The following is a 25,424-nucleotide window of genomic DNA, read 5'->3' on the forward strand; positions in this document are numbered from 1 at the left end:
GCCTCACTTTAGGCATCCAGATGCCTAAACCCCAGTAGGATGCATGGACTGGGGAAATAGGGGCATTCCTCTGCTTAACTTGCCTGTGGGGCCTGATCCGGTAAGTGTGCTCTCAGTTTGCTTACTGGATCTGGCTCCTGCAGGTGAGCTCACCCAAAAATGGCTGGTAGAAGGAAGCAGAGGGATTAAGAGGACATTCCTCGTAACTTTTTAGTCCAGTAGTTAGGGTACTCACCTGGGATGCAAGACACCTTCGGTTCAAATCCCTTCTCCGACTGAAGGGGAGAAGGTAGTTGAACAGGGATCTGCCCCCTCTCAGGTGGAGTGCCCTAATCTATAGGGTATTCTGATATCTCGAGCGGCTCCACTGTAAATAAATAATGAAAGAGTGGTTGGGGGGTGGGGGAAGAGCGCACACGTGTAAGCATGAGAACTCACCTGGGAGGTGGGAGACCAGGACCCAGTCCCTTTTGCTCCAATGACTTCTTAAATTATTTATCTGCAGTAGAACAGCTTCAACAGGAGAGTCTGAGGAAGCCCGAAATCAGAATACCCCATAGCCCAGTGGTTTGGGCTGCTCCAATATCTTTGCCCCCTCAGCTGCAGAGAGGAGGCTTGAACTGGGGGGGAGGTCTCCCATATCCCAAGTACGTACTCTAACCTCAGGGCTAAAGGTTATGAGGGAAATCATCGTTGTCCTCCTCCCCTTCGCTCTTGGCCAAGAATCCCAAGCAGAAGGAGGCACCTTCCTGCAGCTCAGACTTAGGCACCTATCTCCCTGAGAGGGGCAGGGCTTAGGACACACTACTCTCCTCGGCATCGCCCATGCCAGCTGAGGCAGGGAGCTGGCCAGCATACTGGTTTTTGTGGTATTCTGAAAGACCTACCTCTCCCTAACCATTGTATAGGGAGCCTAAGCACCTATCTCAGGTTTTGTGGATTACAGTGGTTTTCTACATGCCTAAAAACATTAGCTGAGAACCTAGCCCTCAGTGCTTAAGGTGCTTAACAACAGATCTGCTTTATGACGACTCTGGTTCCAATTGGCTGTGGATAACAGGAGCTTCACAGCACCCCACCCAGATTCTCTGTCTAGGAAGCTCAGCCCTTAAAGGCATAGTCCTCAATACCAAAGTTGTGTCTGCTTTTTATGGATATTAAAGGTCCCGTCCTGCAAAGCACTGAATTGCTCCTGCAAAGAGCTGAGTGCCATCAACATCCACTAACTTCAGCATGCTCAACAGCCTGAAGGATCAGGTACCATGATTTCCCACCCTTCTGTACCAGTATGCAGTGTGTTGTGATCTTCCAGAGATACAGAAATGCAACCATCTCTGATGCAGAAGGCAGTAGTAATGAAGGTTGGTCCTGCTTTGAGCAGGGGGTTCGAACAGATGACCTCCTGAGGTCTCTTCCAACCCTAATCTTCTATGATTCTGTGAAATCTCTTGTGGATATACTTCTTTTAAAGTAATTTGGAATCTTTGTGATGAAAGCTGTTGTACACATAAAGCCAGGATTTTCAAGGGTGCTTCAAATTTTGCCCTAATTGAAATACAGTATTTAAAAGGGGGCTGGTTTTCAGAAAGTGTTGAAACTGTGGAAGTCAGAAGTCTTTAAGGGGTCAGATTAGGTGCACAAGAATTGAACCACCTCCAACAGCACCCCTAGTTGCTCTTGAAGTCTGTGCCAAACAGTATAAATTGTTAGTGTATTATTAAATACCAAATAAATCAGATGAGCAAACTCTTTTGTAGGTTTTAGTCTAGATTTTTATTTAGCCTGTTCCATGTTAAAAGATGCTCAGAAACACTGGCTGCCACAGAGTCTACTCTTGGAGGTTATGGTATGAAGTCCTTTATCTCTATATGCTATTTAAGACCCTGATTCTGAAGTCTGCAACATGTGGACCACCAGCTCTGCCCACACTGCTCACTCATTGGAAATTGCAGTTGTCAGGTCACAATCAAGCGACTCCAGTGAACTTCATCTGTAATCTTGAGCGTAGCCTTCAAATAACGTTTGAATGTTTTTTTTGCCAATCATACTCCTTTTACTTGGAAAAAAAATCACATCAAATGACATTAAGAAACACACTTGAAAAAACTTAAACGTTTTGCATTAATTGCAGTAGCTGTGAAAGGATTGCAGAAGAGCAACATTAAATTACACGAGGAAAAATGCTTTCTGCTGAGAGGAAAAAAGTGAGTTTTCCAGAAAGAGCTGTAAGAATAGCACTGTACAGTATTCAGAGTAGCAGCCATGTTAGTCTGTATCCGCAAAAAGAACAGGAGTACTTGTGGCACCCCGAAAGCTTATGCTCAAATGAATTTGTTAGCCTTTAAGGTGCCACAAGTACTCCTGTTCTTGTAACTGTATAGTATGTTTTCTATTCTACTTAGAAACGTCCGTTAGAAAGTTCTAAACATTAGGCAGCAATTAGTTCCTCCTGCTCATGTGTTATTGGAGCAGTGGAGATCAAGGTTAACAAGTTGCTATTGTTTGTGTTAATTTCCTGGAGTTTTAGTTAAATGAACCTGATGCTTTCATCCTTAATCATATTCACAGTAGCAGCAACTGAAATGGGTGACAAAGTGTGACAGCAGGCTTCCTCTTTAATGAGACACGTGTTATGCCTCACATACTCTCGCCGCATTGAACTCTCATAGCCGAGCAGCTGACAGAGTGAACTGTACACTTGTAAGAAAGGTTACTAAAAAAACTCTGGATGTTGAGAATTTTCATTTTAAAGCAACTTTTTTTTAAAGGAAGTTTAACAGAAGTGCTGCGGAAGGGACTTAATATTTCAGAATATTAGCAATTGACTGTTCACAGATAACACTGTATAGCACTTTGCCAAAGGGCTCAGTGCATCTTGTTTAATTGGCATGCTGTAGCATCAAAAAGTTACTAATTGAGCAACGATACAGTGTTCTGGCAATTTAAACAAAGAAGTTCTACCTTAGGACAGAGAACACTCTGGCCATCTTTCCTATTGCTCGGATCTTGTTCCTAATAACCTCCTTTCGAGCTGCAGCTGTTGCTCCTATGTAAAAAAACAAACAAAACCATTAAAATAAATGGAAGTAACTTATAAGCACTATATCACCACTTTGTATTTTGAACACAAATCTTCTGCAAATCTGACACATTTCACTGTATACTGATAGTAATTGGCTCTATCTTACCACAGTTTGCCCAACTAAAGAGCCATCTCTGTAAGGGAAGTTTGAAATCCTGATTTTGGTAATTTACCATTGAAAATATTTCCATCACTTCTGGACATTCCAGCCATCGTATTATAAGTCCCCTGAGAAATGCATGTGATTATTTTCCTGCTACCTATGAAAGCAGCTTGGTTCTGACCCCGGTAAATTAATTTTGTGCTTCAAAAGTTGAGAACTTCATCAAATCATGGTAAAAACAAGGTCCTGAAAAACGAGTCAATCAAGGTGCTAAAAACAGCATTGAATTAATAACAGTATCTGCACCTTGAATTATCTTCAAGGTTTTATTTAGAAACGGTTAACAAATATGACACACCTGAAATGTAATTCTTAATCTTGCCACTTAAAATGAGAACAATAGACAATTCATAATTATGGCTTAGCTTTATTAGACATAGCAAAATATATCATACAATATTAGGCATATAGCACATATTTCAATTTGTGGCATCTGTCCCTGGGATAAAGTCCTTTCCTTTGCTTTTGGCCATCTATAACTCATTCACTCTCTATTCTCTTTCCTTCCTTGCTATATCATCTAATATGTTGCTACAGAATATACTTTTGGTATAATTTTGGTACTCCAAATCCTGTTGCCAAAACCTATATGCTCTCACAATACCAGGAAGTACTAAGACGGAGCAGGCTCATTCCATTGTTACATATTACAGCATATTACATTAAGGGCTTATCTACACAAAGAGTCCATTGCAAGCTGAGGTGGAACGGATGATTTCTTCTATAAGCGCACTTTACGAACAGACAAGACAAGAGGGATACAGGTTGAGCCTTTTGGGGCCTACTGATGAAGAATGGGGGAAGGGAAGCCTGTCTGCATTCATTGCCCTTCTCCTTCCCCACCCATCCAAAGTTGCACCCGCACTCAGAAGTAGTTACTGAGGGGAGCAGACCAGCAGCTTACACCTGAAGGCATGTTGGAGGGGAAGGAGAAGGTCACAAAGCCACCACACCACACAAGGTGCAGGAAGGAAGGTCTGAGTGTGCAGACGCGTTCAGTTCTCATGTAAGTGTGCTGGCAGCACCACTACAGTTAAGGTTGAAATGAGTTTGCCGTTTAACAGCAGATTTACCTAAGTGCTCTCACATCCATGTACATACTGAGATTGCCTGGAAAATAGCTGTTCCTCATTGGGGTCAGGTTAGGGTTAGTAGTACAAGTTAGGGGTAATTTGAGCAAAGGGACCCTGAGATACAGTGCCCCTAAAAAAAAAAAAAGACAGTATAATTTCCCGTTTGCTGCTGCTGCGGCTTTTCTTTTCTTTTTTTTTTTTGTGCTCCTCACACCTGCGGTTCAAAGTACAGCACTGGTCCACATCACCTGATACCGTCCTATTAGCTGTGATCTCCGCTAGCATCCAGTGTCACATTGAGGAAGCCATCTTTTAAAAGTTAAAGATAGCTCTAGAAACGGACACGAGCCTGGGTGATGTGCTACACCGAATGATTTGTGAACGCGCTGCAGGACTACTGCTCCAAGATGGACACATGTGTTTACAGGGGCCCTCATGTCGGAGTCACTTGGTGGCTGAAGGCAATGTGCTGTAGTCGCAGACCCCAAGCAGTACTCAAAGACTATGTATTTGAGTCCTGCCGTGGCAGAGTTCTGAGAATGTCTGCTGGGCACATTACTACTTTTTGCCTGTCTTTTGCTTTGGGTTACGATGTGTTAAAGAGCTTCTCTGGAAGTTTTGCCCCAAGAACAGCTGTCAGGGTTCCCTTCCCACTTCGAACTCTAGTGTACAGATATGGGGACCCGCATGAAAGACCCCAAAGCTTATTTCTACCAACTTAGGTTAAAACTTTCCCAAGTCACAAATCTCTATTTGTCCTTGAACTGAGGTATGCTGCCACCACCAAGTGATTTAGACAAAGAATCAGGGAAAGGACCACTTGGAGTTCCTATTTTCACAAAATATCCCTCCAAGCCTACAACCCCTTTCCTGGGGAGGCTTGAAAAATAAACCAGGTGAGCACAAACCAGACCCTTGGGTTTGTAGGACACTAAAAACCCAATCAGATTTTTAAAAAACAGAACTTTATTATAAAGAAAAAAAAGGAAAAGAAACACCTCTGTAAAATCAGGATGGAAGGAAATTTTACAGGACAATCAGATTTAAAACAGAGGATTTATAGATTCATAGATACTAAGGTCAGAAGGGACCATTCTGATCATCTAGTTCAACCTCCTGCACAGCGCAGGCCACAGAATCTCACCCACCCACTCCTACGAAAAATCTCACCTATGTCTGAGCTATTGAAGTCCTTAAATCATGGTTTAAAGACTTCAAGGAGCAGAGAAGCCTCCCTCAAGTCAACCATGCCCCATGCTACAGAGGAAGGCGAAAAACCTCCAGGGCCTCTCCAATCTGCCCTGGAGGAAAATTCCTTCCCGACCCCAAATATGGTGATCAGCTAAACCCTGAGCATATGGGCAAGATTGACCAGCCAGATACTACAGAAAATTCTTTCCTGGGTAACTCAGATCCCATCCATCTAATATCCCATCTCAGGGGATTAGTCCTATTTACCCTGAATATTTAAAGATCAATTAATTACCAAAATCACATTATCCCATCATACCATCTCCTCCATAAACTTATCAAGTAGAATCTTAAAACCAGATAGATCTTTTTCCCCCACTGCTTCCCTTGGAAGGCTATTCCAAAACTTCACTCCTCTGATGGTTAAAAACCTTCGTCTGATTTCAAGTCTAAACTTCCTGGTGGCCAGTTTATACCCATTTGTTCTTGTGTCCACATTGGTGCTGAGCTGAAATAATTCCTCTCCCTCTCCTGTATTTATCCCTCTGATATATTTCTAGAGAGCAATCATATCTCCCCTCAACCTTCTTTTAGTTAGGCTAAACAAGCCAAGCTCCTTAAGTCTCCTCTCATAAGACAAGTTTTCCATTCCTCGGATCATCCTAGTAGCCCTTCTCTGTACCTGCTCCAGTTTGAATTCATCCTTTTTAAACATGGGAGACCAGAACTGCACACAGTATTCCAGATGAGGTCTTACCAGTGCCTTGTATAATGGTACTAAAACTTCCTTATCCCTACTGGAAATACCTCTCCTGATGCATCCCAAAACCGCATTAGCTTTTTTCACAGCCGTATCACATTGACAGCTCATAGTCATCCTATGATGAACCAATACTCCAAGGTCCTTCTCCTCTTCCGTTACTTCTAATTGATGCGTCCCCAACTTATAACTAAAATTCTTGTTATTAATCCCTAAATGCATAACTTTACACTTCTCACTATTAAATTTCATCCTATTACTATTACTCCAGTTTACAAGGTCATCCAGATCCTCCTGTATAATATCCCGATCCTTCTCTGAATTGGCAATACCTCCCAGCTTTGTATCATCTGCAAACTTTATTAGCACACTCCCACTTTTTGTGCCAAGGTCAGTAATAAAAAGATTAAATAAGATTGGTCCCAAAACCGATCCCTGAAGAACTCCACTGGTAACCTCCCTCCAACCTGACAGTTCGCCTTTCAGTAGGACCCGTTGCAGTCTCCCCTTTAACCAATTCCTTATCCACCTTTTGATGTTCATATTGATCCCCATCTTCTCCAATTTAACTAATAATTCCCCATGTGGCATGGTATCAAATGCCTTACTGAAATCTAGGTACATTAGATCCACTGCATTTCCTTTATCTAAAAAATCTGTTACTTTTTCAAAAAAGGAAATTAGGTTGGTTTGGCACGATCTACCTTTTGTAAAACCATGTTGTATTTTGTCCCATTTACCATTGACTTCAATGTCCTTAACTAATTTCTCCTTCAAAATTTTTTCCAGGACCTTGCATACTACAGATGTCAAACTAACTGGCCTGTAGTTACCCGGATCACTTTTTTTTCCCTTTCTTAAAAATAGGAACTATATTAGCAATTCTCCAATCATTCGGTACTACTCCTGAGTTTACAGATTCATTAAAAATTCTTGCTAATGGTCTTGCAATTTCAGGCGCCAATTCCTTTAATATTCTTGGATGAAGATTATCTGGGCCCCCCGATTTAGTCCCATTAAACTGTTTGAGTTTCGCTTCTACCTCAGATATGGTAATATCTACCTCCATATCCTCATTCCCATTTGTCATTCTACTATTATCCCTAAGATCCTCTTTAGCCTTATTAAAGACTGAGGCAAAGTATTTGTTTAGATATTGGGCCATGCCTAGATTATCTTTAACCTCCACTCCATCCTCAGTGTTAAGCGGCCCCACTTCTTCTTTCTTAGTTTTCTTCTTATTTATATGGCTATAGAACCTTTTACTATTGGTTTTAATTCCCTTTGCAAGGTCCAACTCTACTCGACTTTTAGCCTGTCTCACTTTATCCCTACGTGTTCTGACCTCAATTAGGTAGCTTTCCTTGCTGATCCCTCCCATCTTCCACTCCCTGTATGCTTTCTGCTTTTTCTTAATCATCTCTCTAAGATGCTTGCTCATCCAGCTTGGTCTACAACTCCTTCCTATGAATTTTTTCCCCTTTCTTGGGGTACAGGCTTCTGATAGCTTCTGCAGCTTTGATTTAAAGTAATCCCAGGCCTCCTCTACCTTTAGATCCATAAGTTCTTCAGTCCAATCCACTTCCCTAACTAATTTCCTTAATTTTTGAAAGTCAGCCCTTTTGAAATCAAAAACTCTAGTTGCAGATTTATTTTTGTTAATCCTTCCATTTAGTTTGAACTGAATTAGCTCATGATCACTTGATTTCCCTCTAGGCAAAACTTAAAAGAACAAAAACCAGGGATAAACCTCCTTCTAGCACAGGGAAAATTCACAAGCTAAAACAAAAGATAAACTAAAGCATTTCCTTGCTTTACTTACAATTCTAATGGAGTTGGATTGCTTGCTTCCTTGATTTCTGTCTGGCAAGCACTCAGAACAGACAGACCAAAACCCTCCCCCCCCCAGATTTGAAAGTATCTTGTCCCCTTATTGGTCCTTTTGGTCAGGTGCCAGCCAGGTTACCTGAGCTTCTTAACCCTTTACAGGTAAAAGGATTTTGTGCCTCTGGCCAGGAGGGATTTTATAGTACTGTATACAGGAAGGTTGTTACCCTTTCCTTTATATTTATGACAACAATGCTTTCTCTTTATGAGTCAATATTTTAAAGTGCTCTGAAATCCACTTACAAACCAATGTTGTTTTGATAATTATGGTTCCGCCACCAGGCCAAGGTTAGTGTTAGTGGTGCATCTTTGGGGTCATTTAATCAAGTGGTTCCTGAGAAACAGCTCCCTCCACCAAGTAGCTGATTTTAATATTTAAATTGCTCTAAAATCCCCATACGTAGGGAGATTGTCTTGAAAACTCGTATGTAGCAACAGGAATTAATGTAGCTATTGTAGTGCAAATTGAGAGTCACTTGATCAACGGGTTCCAGAAATGCAGCCATTTGCCTCCTCTTCACTACCCCCTCCCATGAACTCTTCATAATTTTCAAAGTGCTCTAAAATCTACATGCAGAGGTATATTGCTTTAAAATTGGTATGCCACAATCAAGGCTGGAAGAGAGCTTGTGATACAAATTTGGGGTAATTTGATCAAAAGGTTCCCAAGACAAAGCCTCTAAAGAATGAACTTCTTTTGATTTTCCAAGTACTCTAAAATCCACACACGCAGTGAGATTATCTTGAACACAGGTAATACCACAACAAGGGTACAAGTATGCTATATGATTCAAATTTGGTGTCGTTTGGTTAACGAGTTCCTCAACTACAACTGCACTCAAAAGATCTGATGTTAATATTCTAATTGCTCTGAAATCCACATGCTTAGGGAGCTGGTCTTAAAATTAATATTTCACACCAGAGGCTTGTGTAGATTTTTGAAGATGGGGGAAGAGAGCATGCATTGAGATGAATGGGGCAATTCACAACTATGTTGCAGTGGGTCGTGTAAATTCCTGACCCCCTACAGTAGCCCATGAAGTAGATTAAGAAGTGTGGGGCTACCCTCCTGTCTTCCCTGGTATTTCCACCTGGCCAATGTGCTCTACAGCCCTTTGGTTACCACTTTCTCTCCCCCACCCATGACCCCTCCAGCTCCAGTAGGGGCATGGCAGAACCAGGAGGACAGAACTAATAGCTGAGTGGTGGTGAGGTGTTCCCAGGAAGAGCTTCTCCCTTAAGTCCCCCACATACAGATGCCACTCAGTTATGTCCCCCTCACCACCACTACTTCCTCAAAAGACAAGGGAAATTCACTGCTCCAAAACATCATTAAAACAGAGGTTGGTCGCCAATGCCAAGTACTGTTCCAGAAGCTGAGTGCACCTACATTAAAACTCTAATGACCTCATGAAGTAGTTAAGGTAAAACAAACTTAAACCTCCAAAATGGGGAAATACAGGATTAAGGCAATGTTTCCTACATCACCACACCCACACCGCATTCTGCCCCCTTTCAGCAATGCCCCAATGAGTCCCTAGGAAAGATCATATAACTGTACCCTTCCCAAATATTTGGAGGACAGTGTGAAATATACACAGGCATAATGTGGGGGAAAACTCTCAGAACTTGTCTTTGTGGCACCTTAGAGACTAACAAATTTATTAGAGCATAAGCTTTCGTGAGCTACAGCTCACTTCATCGGATGAAGTGAGCTGTAGCTCACGAAAGCTTATGCTCTAATAAATTTGTTAGTCTCTAAGGTGCCACAAGTACTCCTTTTCTTTTTGCGAATACAGACTAACACGGCTGCTACTCTAGAACTTGTCTTGATGAGGATAAAGATCAAGATTCGGTACAACCCATTTTCAACCACTTTGCCTGATCCAATCAAACCACCAAAGACTTGCCTGATGCTAGCACCTGTTCATCTTTGTCTCAGGGATTGCCTTTGGGACATCATCTTTGGATAGTCCTGACTGAGCCTTTGGCACAGGGTCATGTGTAACACCAGACAGCTAGAACTCCTCAGGGCAAATGCGCAGCAGAGGGAAGATAGGGTGCATGGCACTGTGTGAATATAATTGTAAAAGTAGGGTTCTGCTGAGCATTGACAACACAACACAGAAAATGGCAGGTTTTATCTCAGTGTTCCTATTGCTGATTGCAGAGGGCAGAGTTAAGGTTGCATGGCAGTAGCTGTGTGGTCCCATGGGACATTGTCTTAGCTCCATATTTCCAGATTTGTAGAGGCTTACGTACAGATGCATTTGACATTCTGGAACGACATGAGTCAATGCAGTCAACCCTAACGCTACCTTAATAAGTGACATTTATGGAAGTCTTGCACACTGAATTAGTTACAATTCAGCATTACCACAAAAGGACAAATACCGTATGCACTTCCAAGGAAAATAACCACTTGAGTAAGGCAAACAAAATTCCGGTATCTTAAAAAAATTACCTCCAGTTTATAAAAGTCCCACATTATAAAAAAGTACCAGCTCTTCAAATCATCATCATCATCTTAGGAGTTCACTCCTATAGAGCTCTGAGTGAAAGAAAAATTGAACTTGCTGAAAATCCGAGAAACAAACAGACAACTTCTATGTAAACTGAAGTCTCAGCTGTCCAAGCTCCGAATGCAAAAAGAAAAATACTCCATAAAATTAAATGCTGTTCTTTCAAGTCCCAGAATTCAAGAGGAAAACTAAATGGAAATTCCTATTTACAATTCACATTAAATTAATGAAATACCTATCAATACTTTAACCACCCACCTATTTCCTTCACAGATGCCATAACAGTGGTGGTGAGGGGAGGAAATAATGCAATTAGGTGGGAAAAGACAAACAGATACAGAGAACTTCTTGCAGTCACTTTTGTAGATGAGTAAAGTGCTCAGATACCATGGCGATGGGTGCGATAGATGGAAACCCAGCAAAACGCAATACACCCCTAGCCTCTAACATGTATCTTGTTTCTCTACAGTTTGAGCATATACAGTGACTACAGCTAAAAGCATTCAGGGTGAAATCCTGGCATCACTGAAGCCAGTGACAAAACTCCCATTAAGGCCAGGATTTTACACTCTTCTCTGTGTTGTTATAAGTATCCTATGGAGAACTGGAGAATTTTGATAAAACTACACAGAAGATTTGCTGAGCTCTTTACAGAGTCTGTAGGGAGATAATTCTCCCAATTTGTGAGTTTTCCACACATTTCAGTTGATGGCAATGCAGTTGTTATACAACCCAGCTCAGCTCCCTATCTTGTTTAATAAGCTAGTGCCAATTTCTCAATTGCAGCTAAACTCAGGATGGACTAAAAGCACCACTGAAAACACAAAGTTTTATAAAGATGGTGTTCACTAGTATTAATAAACTGTCTAGGTGGCAGGACTGTTATTTAGATGGGTTAGAAATTGTGACAAGAGTCTACAATTTTTTCCCATACTTGTGCTAGTCTATTTTATTTTCCATGCTCCTATGGACAATAGCTCAACGCTTTCAGAACCAGAAATAAGACCAACTCTTTCATCCTTCGTTAAAGAAAATTACATGACCTCAAGAACTGTACTATGTAATAACATAGACAAACTCAGTGTGATTGACACAGCAACATGTCATGCAGTAGGTGGAAATTAACCTTTTACCCCAAATACTGCAAAATTTCAAAAAATGTAGGCAAGGGATCCACACACAAAATATCATTCATAATTGGTGCATATAATTTCACAGTCATCAGGTAAATACATGTGCAAGTAAGTAGTTATGCACCCAACCAAATACATGTATTCAGTTACCACAGTTTGTGTGCTCAAGTGTGGTAACTGTATGAACAAGCACAGGTGTGCTTTTATGTACAGCCCCTGAGCCCCATCATCAATCATGAAAATGTTGCCTTTTACTGTTTTGGGACATCTATTAAAATGTTGCTCATTTTTTTTTCTCAAGTATTTTTAATAAAACAGAGTACCATTTGACTTGTCCTGAAATCACAAGTCTGTATCTTAAAATGAAGATGAATGTTTTAGAACTGTCTTTCCAATAAAAGACTACCTTTTGTACTGTTAAGTGTTAAAGAATCATTCTAAACAATAAGGAAGTGGGTTAAAAGTCATCATCATGAAACAAGGATGACCTAATATTAGAAATAGTTAAATGGAAGATTTAAATGACAATTTAACAGTAGTCAATTTCTCTTCTTCAGGAAGTAAAGGGGTTTATTTCTACCTGAACTACTACGTAATCTCAGTTTTATTCAACTAGAACTGAATTATCAAGAAAGACAGTTTTTATTCCTTTTTTTTCTTTAAGAAACAGCCTCCACCTACTCTCTTTTTGTCTTTAGACCTCTAATCACCGGAGAGTATCCCTTTTCTTTTGTGTTACAAACCTACACTACTTGATTTTACAAGTACATTTATTTCTTCAATCACTGTTTAAAATTCAATTTACAGAACAACTACTTTTCAGAACTAGAAAAAACAGCAAGAAATAATCTTATCTGTAAATATAAAAATAAGTATAAAATGTACTTAAACATACCAGATAATAGGCTCAAAGTAAAATAAAGTCATTTTGGTAGCACATACATAAAATAGTGTTAAAAAATATTAACTGTGAGAAGTTTCTGACTCAATCGCACCTTCTAATGAATGGTAAAGGCAAGCAAATAGTTTTAAAATGTATCTTTTTCTGTTTGCAAATTGTCTACAAGTAATTTATGTTTTTGAATATTTATTTGCCATTGAAAATTATTTCCCAAATACTTTCTGTGAATAATTCTTGTGTCTGTAGCTTATTCAAGAGCAGTTTTGAGTATATAATTGTAATTTAAGATTGTTTTGTTAATTTTGATTGGGCACCTAGGTCACATGGTATTATTTCTATTCCCTGATTAGAAAAGCAACTCTTAGAATCAAGTTTCTGGTGTAAATACATTGGTTTATGAGTTCCAACTTCATCCCTGTAAAAAGGGACACATCAAAACCTGTGTGTTACTTCAGCTGGACTTAAATCCATGCTTAAGTAGGAATTAAATGGTTCAGAGACTGCAAGTTAGCCATCTGCAGAGGTGAATTTCATCCTTTACATACATTCTCTAATATCACTTAAAATTTACTTGTTCTTTAGACATTCCTGCCAGAAAATTAATTTGCTAGAGTATTTGAATAAAGGGGGTCAGGAACACAGCTAAAGTTAAAATCTGTTTTTTTATTCAAACATGTTGAATATTATTTTGTAAGCAGCTATTGCTCCTCATATAGTGAACAGCAATCTGCACAGGTAGCTTGTTTGACAAGCTATGATATTTTACTTTGCCTGCATATGTGATTTATACCTTCAGACTTAGAAGCAGTGCAACGAAATATCAGTATAGTCTCTTAAAATATTCTGTGAGTGCAGGACTAAATGGATGGATAATGTTACTGAATGACAAAAAACCAATTAAGTCCCTCTTGATGTTATAGAAAATCGCAATAACTTAAAAACTGTATTTAGCACTAGGAAAATAATACAACAATTAATTAAATGTAAGCCCTTCTAACTAATTTAATACCTTTCTTCTGTGCATAAATAGGATCTTCTTATGAAATTCCAGGGGGAGGGGGAAGAAACAGATCAGTGAAGTTTGGAGAATGAAAAAAAATAAAGAACATTTGACAACATCAATGGAAAAGCAATATTTATGTAAAGTCTGAAAAACAGAAAAGAAACAAATTAGGTAGGGAACAGCCAAAACGAAAGAAGCAGAACTTAATGATGAGAAGAAAAGAAATACTGTGCAGCTTAATCTGAACTTAATGTTAGCAAATTGTGCAGTAAACTAAAATGCAGCTAGACAATCAGAAACTAATCCTAAATTTTGAACCTGCCACCCATACATGCAATAGTCACTTTTTAAATCCTCCTTTAATGCATCTGCTGATTTGATATTCTCATCAGGTTGAATAGGCTGGAGATGCCACTTCTGGGAAAGCCACATAAACCATCCCATGTATCAGACTAGCAGCCGTGTTAGTCTGTATTCTCAAAAAGAAAAGGAGTACTTGTGGCACCTTAGAGACTAACAAATTTATTTGAGCATAAGCTGTCGTGAGCTACAGCTCACTTCATCTGATGAAGTGAGCTGTAGCTCACGACAGCTTATGCTCAAATAAATTTGTTAGTCTCTAAGGTGCCACAAGTACTCCTTTTCTTCATCCCATGTATACCATGCTGAGATGTCTCTTCTCCGCAAGTACTGAGAGGAGATACGTCCAGTCTATATCAGAAATACATGCACACCCCAAAGGCTAAAGGCAGTTCAGGGAGTATTAAAATATGAGTCACCAACTGCCCTGTTTCTGAAATTTCAGAGTGAAAGCAAAGGTGATATCCCCCTGGTGAGCCTTCGGCTTTGATCAGCATGGGAGATGTGCCTATGCTATCTCCACCAAAGTCAATGATGCATGCTGCATTTATGGATTTCCCAGTATGGTCAGACCGGAGAATTTCGCACTAAGCAATTTATAGTAATCAAATAGAAGCAAATATTATGGATGCAAATATTTTAAATAAAAAACAGCTCATTTTTAATGCAATTTAGTTGTAGCCATCAGGTCCAGGCATATCATTTCCACTGGAGCACTCATTTGTCACATAGTTTAGGAACTGCTCTCTACACACCACTGCTAAATAGTCCCGTAGGGATAGCATCAATATTGTCAGGAAGAGGTGTGAAAATCTCAGTATTCCTCCAGTGAATATTCTTCCAGAAATGAAAATAAATACATAAAATTCTCCTTTCTCATTCACCCAAGGAGAATATTATGCAATATCTATTTTTTTCTCGTTTGCTTTTATGGAAAAAAATGGTCCTTTGTTACAGCTAAGAGACTGATTGACTTGTGATGCTGAGACTACTATATATGCAGCTAGTAATACACACTGTCTTACCAACAATAGGTTTAGCTGTGACATAAGATGGTGGCTTCTGCTAAAGGTAATTCAGTCTCCTTGTCAGCTCACTTCTGAGTCTGCCCCCAAATAACGATCACTGTGTTGATCAGTGTCCAGTGGGAGTGTTTAATAGATTACTGTCCACAGTGAAATGGAAGTTTGATCACCAAAATGCATTTTACTTAATAATTCAGTTTAGTCTTGAAGCACACTGCTTTATTCACCAAGCCCCATGGCTCCCAAATGATGACTAAATGCAGCACTTAAAATTATGACTGCTGCTTTTTCAGTGGCAGGGCTTTAAACCTGAGCTACAACATTGAAGGTGCTTTGTGACATGAAAATTAAACCAGGTAATTAAGAAACCTCTTTGTGTCAGATCATGAGTGTGCAGCACACAAAGCAAGCACTACGTTTGTGTCAAGTTGTCTATTATATTATTGCATCACTTTAATTAGTAGCTCATAAGGTTTTTAATTATTTCAATCAAATATATTAGTCCTGAAATGCTGCTAATTAAAATATGATGGTACTCTGGATGTATGCTGGTTAGGCAGAAGTACTCCTGTTGCTAGGTGATATGTATGATGTGCAAACCATACAACACACTAGTTAGCATTCACTGAAGACATTCTTTGATGTAACAGGTTACATACCAATTACCATGACAAGCAGGAAAGAAGGGGAAAAAAAGGATGGCAAGGGAAAATGATCCAAGTTTGCTATATTATATTATATATTATATTATAGATTTAACTTTTTTGTCTCTTTAAAGCAGATAAAATTAAAAAGCCAATGCAACCAGCCAATGAAACACAAGCACTTTGGAAGGGTATTAAAAAGATTATTTAGACCCCCCCCACACACACACACAATTAACAGACACTGCCTACAGTGAATGAGGATCAGGACTGGATAAATATCTCCTTTAAGCAAATGAAATATACTGCGTGCTATTTCGCATCAACATCCTCTGATGGCAGACTGGAACATGCATGACCCAGATCACTGTTGCTGATTCACAAGAACAGCATGCAGTCAAGTTGGGTGGGTTTGTGCTTTAATTTTGGAAGGGGCTGGTGATGTGGGAGGGGTAGAAGGTAAGAAAGGAGAATTATTGGATGCTGAGAGCTCAAATATTACAAGAGATCATTCTCCTTCCTCCTGCTCAGTGCTTTTCTGTCATTTTAGCTCTCAATGTAGATAATGAAAGTCAACGAGGAAATGCAAAGAAAAACACTGAATAGCCTATGTGGCTCTCACTTCAATTATGTGGGAACCAGGGACAGTGCTTGTAGAGATCAAATGGAGAGGAACAAAATCAGCAGCCCTGGAAATATGGCAGTAGTAGGCTCTGAAAACTACAGATGGTGCAAAAGAATTCTGAAGTAGTCATGTTAAAGAAAACTATTCCATAAACCAAAATGCATGTGTTATTTTAATGATTAGGCATTCTTTTCCAAGGCACAATTCTTTTAGGAGGCTGAACAGCAAATGAAGGAAGGAAGAAACAGAATATTCAGACACATCATAAGGGAATGAATGCAAAGACCCAAAAAAGTGTAGTAACAAGGGGCTAAAATAATCATCAGCTTACACCAAGGACACAAATGAAAGGAAAATACCTCCCATATTACCCTAGAGGCAAGGGTACAGCCTTTCCTAGGGATGGAACTCAAGATATTTCAGAATTAAAGACAGGTCACAATACAGTAGAAATCATTCAGAATGCATTGTGAAATCATTAGTAAATAAATAAACAAAACAAACAATAAACAAACCCCACACAAATGCACACATAAGCCCTGACCCTGCAAGCCACTCCACACCGGCAAACTCCCAATACCTACAAAAAGCTCCAGTGCCGTCACTGGGGCTAAGTACAGGCATACGGGTGTACCCAAGCGGAATAGCTTGCAGGATCAGGGCCATAGTTTGCATTTTACAACTTTGAATGGATAACAATTTCAATCAGACATGAGCTAATCTGTGTTTTAGTCTCATCTATACTTTCTTCCTGTGAATTTATTGGGTATGACATAGTATTTGATAGGGACAGAATTATTCTAATATTTCTGGGGCTCAGAGGGACTATGGCAATAGAAAGAAAGAAAAATCCTCAGTAAATTTAGACAATAACTTAAAAACCTATAGAAGTGGGAAGTATTTAATTGCTCCCATTTGGAAACTTAATATGAATGCAGAAAATAATTTTGCGTACACATCAGCAAGCCAAAAGACTTTCAACTTGTTTTCCCTGCTTAGACACTGATGCTGCTGTGAAATAGCTTAAAACGGGAAGGGTGGCAGGATATACCTCTCTGCAAAACAGATGCCTCACATTCCCACTTAAAAACCAAGTAATGTAAAAGAAACAGTGAACATAGAGCATTTTTACTTCTACAGTGAATTCATTTTTATAAGCATGGTAGAATTTCAGGTCACAAAAGTACTTGCACTGCAAGGCCTATGAAATCTCTCCCCTGTACTTGTGGCCATCATCTTGGTCTCTTTCTGTTAAGAAGTAACTTTTGCATAGACACTTTTAAACATTTAGGCTGAAATTTTCAAAAGCTCCCAGCATTGGTCTAACTCTGGTCTCGTTAAAGTCAGTTGGACCATTGACTTGACAGAAGCAGAGTTAGGCCAATGCTAAGTGTTTTTGAAAATCCCACCCTGAAAGGTTTTGTCGTTGGTGCTGAAGTCAATGGGACTTAGATATGTGCTTATGTGCTTTCCTGAACCAGAACCTACAAGAACACGGCTCTCCAACTACTATATTCATATTTGATATATCTGTAGGTCTTCATACATCATCACACACTGTTTTAACTGCAAAATAGCTGGTTATTTACATTTCACAAGCAAAAGATATCAAGTAAAATAGTCAAACAGGTGTTTCTTCTCTGCATGGATTACCAGTTTACATTGAAGCACTCTCCCTGCCTGATCCTCAAGGAGAACTATTGTGTAGCTGTTCCAGCAGTGGAATTTCTATTGGCTTCAATGGCAAAACAACTTTCAGAAAAGAGAGGAAATAAACTAATTCTTTTCCCCTTCCTTTGTGTTTGTGAAATGTAGAAGTCAATGGCATATTATCGTCATGTAAGAAAAACAGAAACTTTTTAAAAGATGCCTTTTTAACTGAGAACTGTTAAATTCATAAAATGTTTGTCTCAGCCTAATTTATTGATAAACTTTAACCCCCCCCTTTTGCTCTTCTCCACAATCCTATTGCCAAATTCCTTTCAGTTTATGTTCTGTAGTGATATATTTTTCATACTTTGAGTTCTGATTTTCTCTCTTTCCCTCAAGTTCTAATGTTTCCCTCTCTTTCTCTTTAGTGCCTAAGTTTGTGGTGTGTGTGTGTGTTTTTTTTAAGGAGATCAAGGAACCATGGAGCATTAGTTTGAAGATAAAAAGTAGTACAGTACAGGTTTGCTCAGTTGACAAGGACTGCTCTAGGGGATTATAAATATAATGCGAGTATTCACTTTCCATGCACTAGTTCTAACAGGAAACAATGGATAATAGAATAAGTTAATTTACTTCCATGGGACCAAATCCCAAAGGCACTGAGCACCTTTTACAATGTAGACAATGGGATCTGAGGTCACTCATCATCATATAGTATCAATTCTATGGAGCACTAATGGAGATTTTTCTCTTTTCTGTGCAGAAGGAATGGGTCAGCAACATGTCCCTTTTATATCTGTGTTTGCAATTAACCTTCCTAAGCCAGTGACTGTGTTGAAATTGTTTTCTAATGATTCAAGGATCCAAAGTAGAGTTTTCTGCAGTCCTGGGTATCATTCTTCCAAATCCGCAGTATCTAGCATTCCAGAAGCAGCAGAAAGTCACTCTGGGCCATATATGCCATTGATTCTAAGTAAAATCCCCATTGGAAACATTGGGTAGCTATGATTAAAAATCAATAGCACTACCTGGTCCCTTATATTCAGCAAAACTGGGTTTTCATGAAGGGAGTCAAATTATTATTTTCTTTCTTTAAAACGAGGACAAGTAAAATGATTTTTTCCCCTTTTGACTTGGGTGGGAAGTGGGCAAAGGGGAGAGTTTAATAAATTCTCTCCAAACCATGCACTATGCAAATCTATTGACATCTAGCACAAACTGTTGTTTTCAGCAGCATGACAGAACTTAAATGAGATCCAGAAAACCAGGACGCTAATGTTAGTAACTGAGACTTACAAATAATTTCAAAGCAAACAAACAAACAATCTCAGTGGAGGGCAGAAAGCTCTTACCATCAAAACCATCTTCCTCTGACCCTAATTCATCATCTGAACAGATGTTCAGCACATTTACCAGCATCTCTGTCACTAGAGAGGAAAAAGAAATGAGAAACATGAATGGTGAGTTTTCCTCATCAGTCTGAGAGCAGGCTGTAGCGTAGTAGTGTTAATGAATGTAAATAGTACCTCATCCAATTTTTCAACTGTTTGCACCTTATATTATATTTGTAGTAATATAAACTTGGGTCCAAAGATCCCATGTGATTAATAAGGGGTTGTTGATATGGTTTCCTGGTAAAAGCTGGTCAAATTTAAAGGCACACTGCAGCAATAAGACTCTCATATTTAAAAAAAAAAGCAAAAAAAAGCATGCTCTCTCTGAGTCACTAGCAGCAACCTAGATTACAACAAAACAAAATAAATTTTAAAACCCTGCTTTACTTTTCCCTGGTCATGGAGTTTTAGTTTTGTCTTTTCATTCAGGCTGGACAATGAAACTAGACTGGTCTGTTTTACTCTTCTTCTCATGCACTGGGTAAAACGCTGTAGTTTTGGGTTCCCAGACCTGGAGGTTTTATAAACAACTCAGATATCCATACCGAATAAATAATAAAATAGATCATGAAAATGTTCCTGTTCATATTAATGTTTTGTAATATTTATTTTATTTTAACAAAACCTAATGGTCTATGGCTAATGTAAATTGACAGTATCTTTAAGGTCAGGACTTATTATAGATATTTTATTATTGCTGAAAGAGCAATATTTTTAATTTCTTTATTTTGTAACTTGCACTCCAAGCAGTCTACCTCAAGCTGTTCCTAAACCACGCTTAGCCCATTTCAGACACGGTGGCACTGAAAGACTGACCAGAGAGTGTACAGTGTAAAAACAGCCAAAACTCACCCCGGACATGGGATTTAGAATTCTAGAAAAGACAGACTTACTACATAAAAATGTGAAATCATTACCAGATAGATAAGTGAAAAACTCCACTACATCTACATGCATTAAGCATCGTTAAAAGTGTTACCAGATATGTTTGGACTTGCACTAGCTATAAAGGTTGGAGATTTAATTTCAAAATGGGAGGTTACAAATAATTATCTTCTGTGATAGCTACAGTGGTTTGACACATTAAAAGGGTGAACAGAATTCTGTTGTTCATAAATTAATCAGACATTTTTCTTTTTCATTTAACACTTCCACATTGACAAGGACTGGTACAACTAACATTGTATAATATATACAGCTTCCTACCTTGGTTGGCCTTATAGGGGAAAATAATCTACTAAAGAAAACAAAACAAAACAAAACAACCCGGTGTAGAGCACAAAAACATGTTCAACAGCTTTATTTTGCTAGATTCGTCTAATACCCATTTTGGATTTTCAGGCAAAGTACCAGAAGTATCACTGAGGACTTGAACATGGAGTGGGACATGGAAAATAGGGGAGAGAAAACAGGAACAGAAGGAGAAATCCTGTGCTCAGTGTGGATCTTTACTACATATTCTGCACTCCTGCCTCAAATAGTTTCTTACGGTCAGTAGGAGTTTTCTGGGGGAATCATGTGCAGAATATGCAACAAAAGTCTAACATGTGACCCAGAAAGCATGATTTGCCTGAAAAATGGGTCTGGACACATTTATGGCTTAACAAAATGAATTTATTTTACGGTCTTTTAAAAAGCTTTAAAGACACATCAGCAAGGAGTAGAGAACTTCTTCTATCAGTGGAAACATGCATGGAGACAACAAATGCCTTGCTAGCACACCCTACAGCATCAATGAAGACTGTCCTCAGTATTGCCTGTCTTGTTCACACTCGCCTGGGGCATCCCACTATTGGCTTTACCTCAACCACTCTTTCAAAGAGCCACTGTTTAGAGTATAAATAAGTAACTGAAAACTGAGCTGATCATGACTGTAAGTAAAGCCATAGCAGGCTGCATTTTCAGTTGCCTATTAAGATAAAATTTACTACTCCACGCAGCTTGTAAGAGTTCATTTTAACTTTCTGGCAGTAACTGCTGTTGCAACTAGGCATTTTATCACATTGCAAGGATCAAAGCAAGTTTCATAGCTCTCTAGTTTTAAGTCAGATGAACTGGTGCGTTTTAAATACTCTGTCATTATATATGAGCTTCATGTTTTGGACCAAAGTGGTATCGCCTCCAGTTGTATACTTGCCAGTCACAGCTTAAAGTGGTCACAAAGCCCCTGTATCATTGTCCAACAATGACATTTCTGTAGTATGGTAAGGCACAAAACTAATGACCTTTTCAGGGCTGGGACAGCTTAGTGAGATGTCATATATTTCAGGGTATTCCCCTGCTCCCAGAAAACCAAATGAAAGAGAAGAGCACAGCGGGTACCAAAGTGTCATGATCTTAATTTACTGATCAAGGGAGAAATGTATGACTGCATCAGCAGGTTAGAGACCAGCTGATGAAGTATATATAACAGTGACACAATTGGTGTGGTCTTCTCTAACCAGCAAATGGCAGTATCACAATGCCCAAAGAGTTCAGCAAATAAATTGAAGAGAATCCATGACTTTTATCTCCAGCTGAAATGCAAACCTATTTCAATAGCATTCTGATCATGGCACAGCTGTTATTCCTGTGCTCTGAAAAAAGGAAAAATCTTCAGAGATGCAGAACGTGGGAATGATCAAGACTGCACTCCCTGAAGTGTTGCTTCAGATGTAGCCTCATCACTACCCCCTCAAAAAGCCTCTCTCTTAAATCTACCTCAAGCTATTTACAGCCATGCAGCCCAGCCTACTGAAACTGTTAATGGTAATGGTGCTTGGGTAACTAACTCTCAATCCCTATTCATGTTTTAGCTTCCACGAGCACAGCAAGTTACCAACCTTTCTCTCCAACAAATGGCAAGGACCAGGTAAACACATCCATGAAATTTGGAAGCCAATATGGGTGAGGGGAACAGTTGAACTGTCTGATATTCATAACATTGTTCTCATACTTCAATACTGCAGCTAAGAGGAAGGAAAGAAAAAAACATTAACTGCATGTGTGACAATCCCCACCAGAGGTCAAAAATAGCGATAGAACTTACGTTCTATAAATGTGCTACAGTATATAAAACAAAAAGGCCATTATAGAGATTTCTGAAATATAAAAGCTAAATGTTTCTGTGCTTGTGGAGGAAAAGTTATCTTTGAAATGGCCAATATAAAATAACTTGGTTATTATTAGCATAACACAATGACACACAAGCCCTGAACAATTAAGTTTAGAGGAGAACACAGATGAAATATTTATTCAATATGGGACTAAGATTCTACATATTATTGGAATCACCATTCATCACAATGATGACGCTGCGACACGTCCATTCTGATGGTGTATTTATATATATTTTTTTAAAATCAGGGCCACTTAAAATTGAATTTATAAAGAAAAAAAGAACAGGGTGTCTTTAAAAGACAACTAAAAGACCTTTTAGATAGATTTTACTTGTATATTATGTGCTAGCATTTAAGCATAGTTCTGAACGTAATCCTGCTTATGATGCTTACTGCTTGTGGTTAAAGTGGTTAAAACTACGTCACTTCAGTCTGTTCTGCTAACAGTAATCCACTTTCATGGTGTATTCAGTGGCATCAGTACAATGTCAGCAAACAATTATTAATCCGGTGACACTATATTGTACTCTGGTAATTGTGTGGGAAATAAAACTACCTTTATATGAATTAATTTCAATTTGCCTGAAAACCAGCTAAGTCTTTAGTGGTGAATTTTGTTCATAGTGGGCAACTTTGTTCCAATAGCCAGTGTTAACTTAGGGTAGGTCTACATTTAGGGTGGCATATAGATTACAGACACTGCATGCCCAGCTAGCATAAGTATAAATAGAGATGGTGAGGCACTGTTTAGGCAAGTGGAGTACAGACATGACAAAACCCCTAGTGTATGTATCCTATATGGCTCTTTACATGTCCGAGCAATGCCTCCCATGTGCACACTGCTATTTTATATTTTATTTTATTCCCCACTGCAGTGAAAGATTCTGTCTGAGGGGAAAGGCTCTGGCAGGGGAGAGGCAGCAGGAGGAGACTCCAGCAGCTCCCCACTGCCAGAGCATTTCACTACCACATGTAGCTATACGCTGCAGTGGGGATGCAGCGTGTCTTTCACTGTGGCACGTAGCTACACAGACCATACATGCTACCACAAGTGTGGACAAGGCCTTAAAGTATGTCTACGCAGCAGCTGGGAACAAGCCGCCCAGCATGGGCAGACAAACTCATACTAGTAGGGCTTGAGTTAGCATGCTAAAAGTAGCAGTATGGATGTTGTGGCTTGGTCTGAAGCTTGGAATCTCAAGCCTAGGGGGATCAGGTGAGCTTGAGAGCCTGAGCCATGACAGCCACATTGCTATTTCTAGCATGCTAGTTCGAGCCCCTCTAGTACCTGTCTATCCAGGTTGAGAGGTGTGTTCCTAGCTGCAATGTAGAGATACCGCTAAAGTCAATATTTGCACAAGATTTAATTACTATATTATATTTCAATGATATTTATAATTTACATCTGTCAAAATACAGTATGCAAGTGAGAAATAATTCCCCCTTGCCCCCCATTCACTTTCCCACACCTGGTCTGTATAAAGCAGATAAGGTATTGTTGCTTTAATACATTCTATCTTTATTTCCTCAAAGAAATCATCTTAAATCCACATTGTAAACAAGGGACTATGTGACCTTCAGATGTATTAAAAAGAACCCTTCTCTCTCTCAATCCCTCCATTTTGTGCCAACCAGCATGATACATAGGTGGCCCAGGACATTCCGGAGCCTAATCTCTCAGGGTTTAGAAGGCGGCTGACATAATTTATGTAATCTCCTTGCCCAATCAGACAATTTTCGTTTAACAAATCATGTTTGACTCTTGGGCATTCCAAAGTTACACAGTTGGCTACTCCGCTTTCCAGTAAAATGAGGTGGCTAAGCACTGCTTGTCTGACTTCAACAGAAATGGGACAGCTAATGGCTGTCCTTTCAATAAGCATTCTTCATATTTTGCCTGAGGTCACGAAAAGGAGATGAAGAGTCATTCTCTTCATATGTGGAATAGCATGCATTTCATGACTGGCTGTGCAGCAAGAATGAATCAATGCTGCTTTTGAAGCCAAATGAAAAAGGCGTATTTAATTATTTGAAGATGTATTTAATATTCTAATGCTCACAAATATTCATTTTGCTGGGTTTGGCTGGTTTCCCTCCCCCACTTTTCTTTTTTCCATTCATTAAGAAAATATTTAAAAATTGAGAAAGTTAAAGAAATAATTTTTACAAGTAACTTTGGGAAGAGGTCTCTAGAAATGCCTCTGATTCATTGACAGGCCAGTACGAGAAACATCCGCCAAAATATGAATGCTTTTTAGTATTCTTTTAAAAAAGTGAAGGAAATTAATAATTGATTTTGAGATCATCTAAATGCTACTCTCACTTACACCCCATTAATAATGTATCTATTTGAACTGCACATCCTTATGAATTAAATTTAAAATAACAATTGACACTTCATTTGAAACTTTTCCTCCTGGTTAAAGGCAGTGGTGAGCTGGAGCCGGTTCCCACCAGTTCACTAGAACCGGTCATTAAATTTAGAGGGTTAAAAGGGTAGTGAAGTTACCTATAAATTACCTGAACAGCAAACGAGAAACACACTGTATAACAGATACATGTCAAATAAAGTAGAAAAATTCCCTGAGGTAACATCATACAGTATTTACAAAAGAATAAAATACCACACAGTGGTTTCAAAGTGCCACACGAACTTTTCTGAATTTGTAATTTTAAATGTTTTCAATTTCCAAATGTGATAGAGAATATAATTAGTTTTTTGTGTTAAGCAACCAAGCAAGATGACTTGTAATGTAATCCCAATAAGAGCTGGTTTATTCATATAATTCAGACTACAGTTTACAAGATGGTAGTCTGCAATGCTTTAGGGAGGAGCAAAATTGCAGCTGCATCAAGAATACCACACTTCCTAGCAACATTACCAGTTTACCTGACCTTTTTAACCCTAGAGGG

At 39.1% G+C, this 25,424-nt stretch overlaps 1 protein-coding gene across 2 annotated transcripts in view; it reads right to left on the reverse strand.

Moving 5' to 3' along the window:
- The window catches only part of PPP3CA (protein phosphatase 3 catalytic subunit alpha), a 345,008-nt gene that overhangs the window by 11,365 nt on the left and 308,219 nt on the right, over nt 1-25,424 (reverse strand). For both annotated transcript variants that reach the window (XM_038399269.2, XM_038399270.2), the window contains exons 9-11: nt 22,236-22,361; nt 19,372-19,446; nt 2,962-3,046 (exon numbers count right to left, since the gene is read on the reverse strand). In XM_038399269.2, the coding sequence (XP_038255197.1) occupies nt 2,962-3,046; nt 19,372-19,446; nt 22,236-22,361 (286 nt within the window). The remainder of the gene's footprint in view (nt 1-2,961; nt 3,047-19,371; nt 19,447-22,235; nt 22,362-25,424) is intronic.

This window comes from Dermochelys coriacea, chromosome 4, assembly GCF_009764565.3.
Source record: "Dermochelys coriacea isolate rDerCor1 chromosome 4, rDerCor1.pri.v4, whole genome shotgun sequence".
NCBI lineage: Eukaryota > Metazoa > Chordata > Testudines > Dermochelyidae > Dermochelys > Dermochelys coriacea.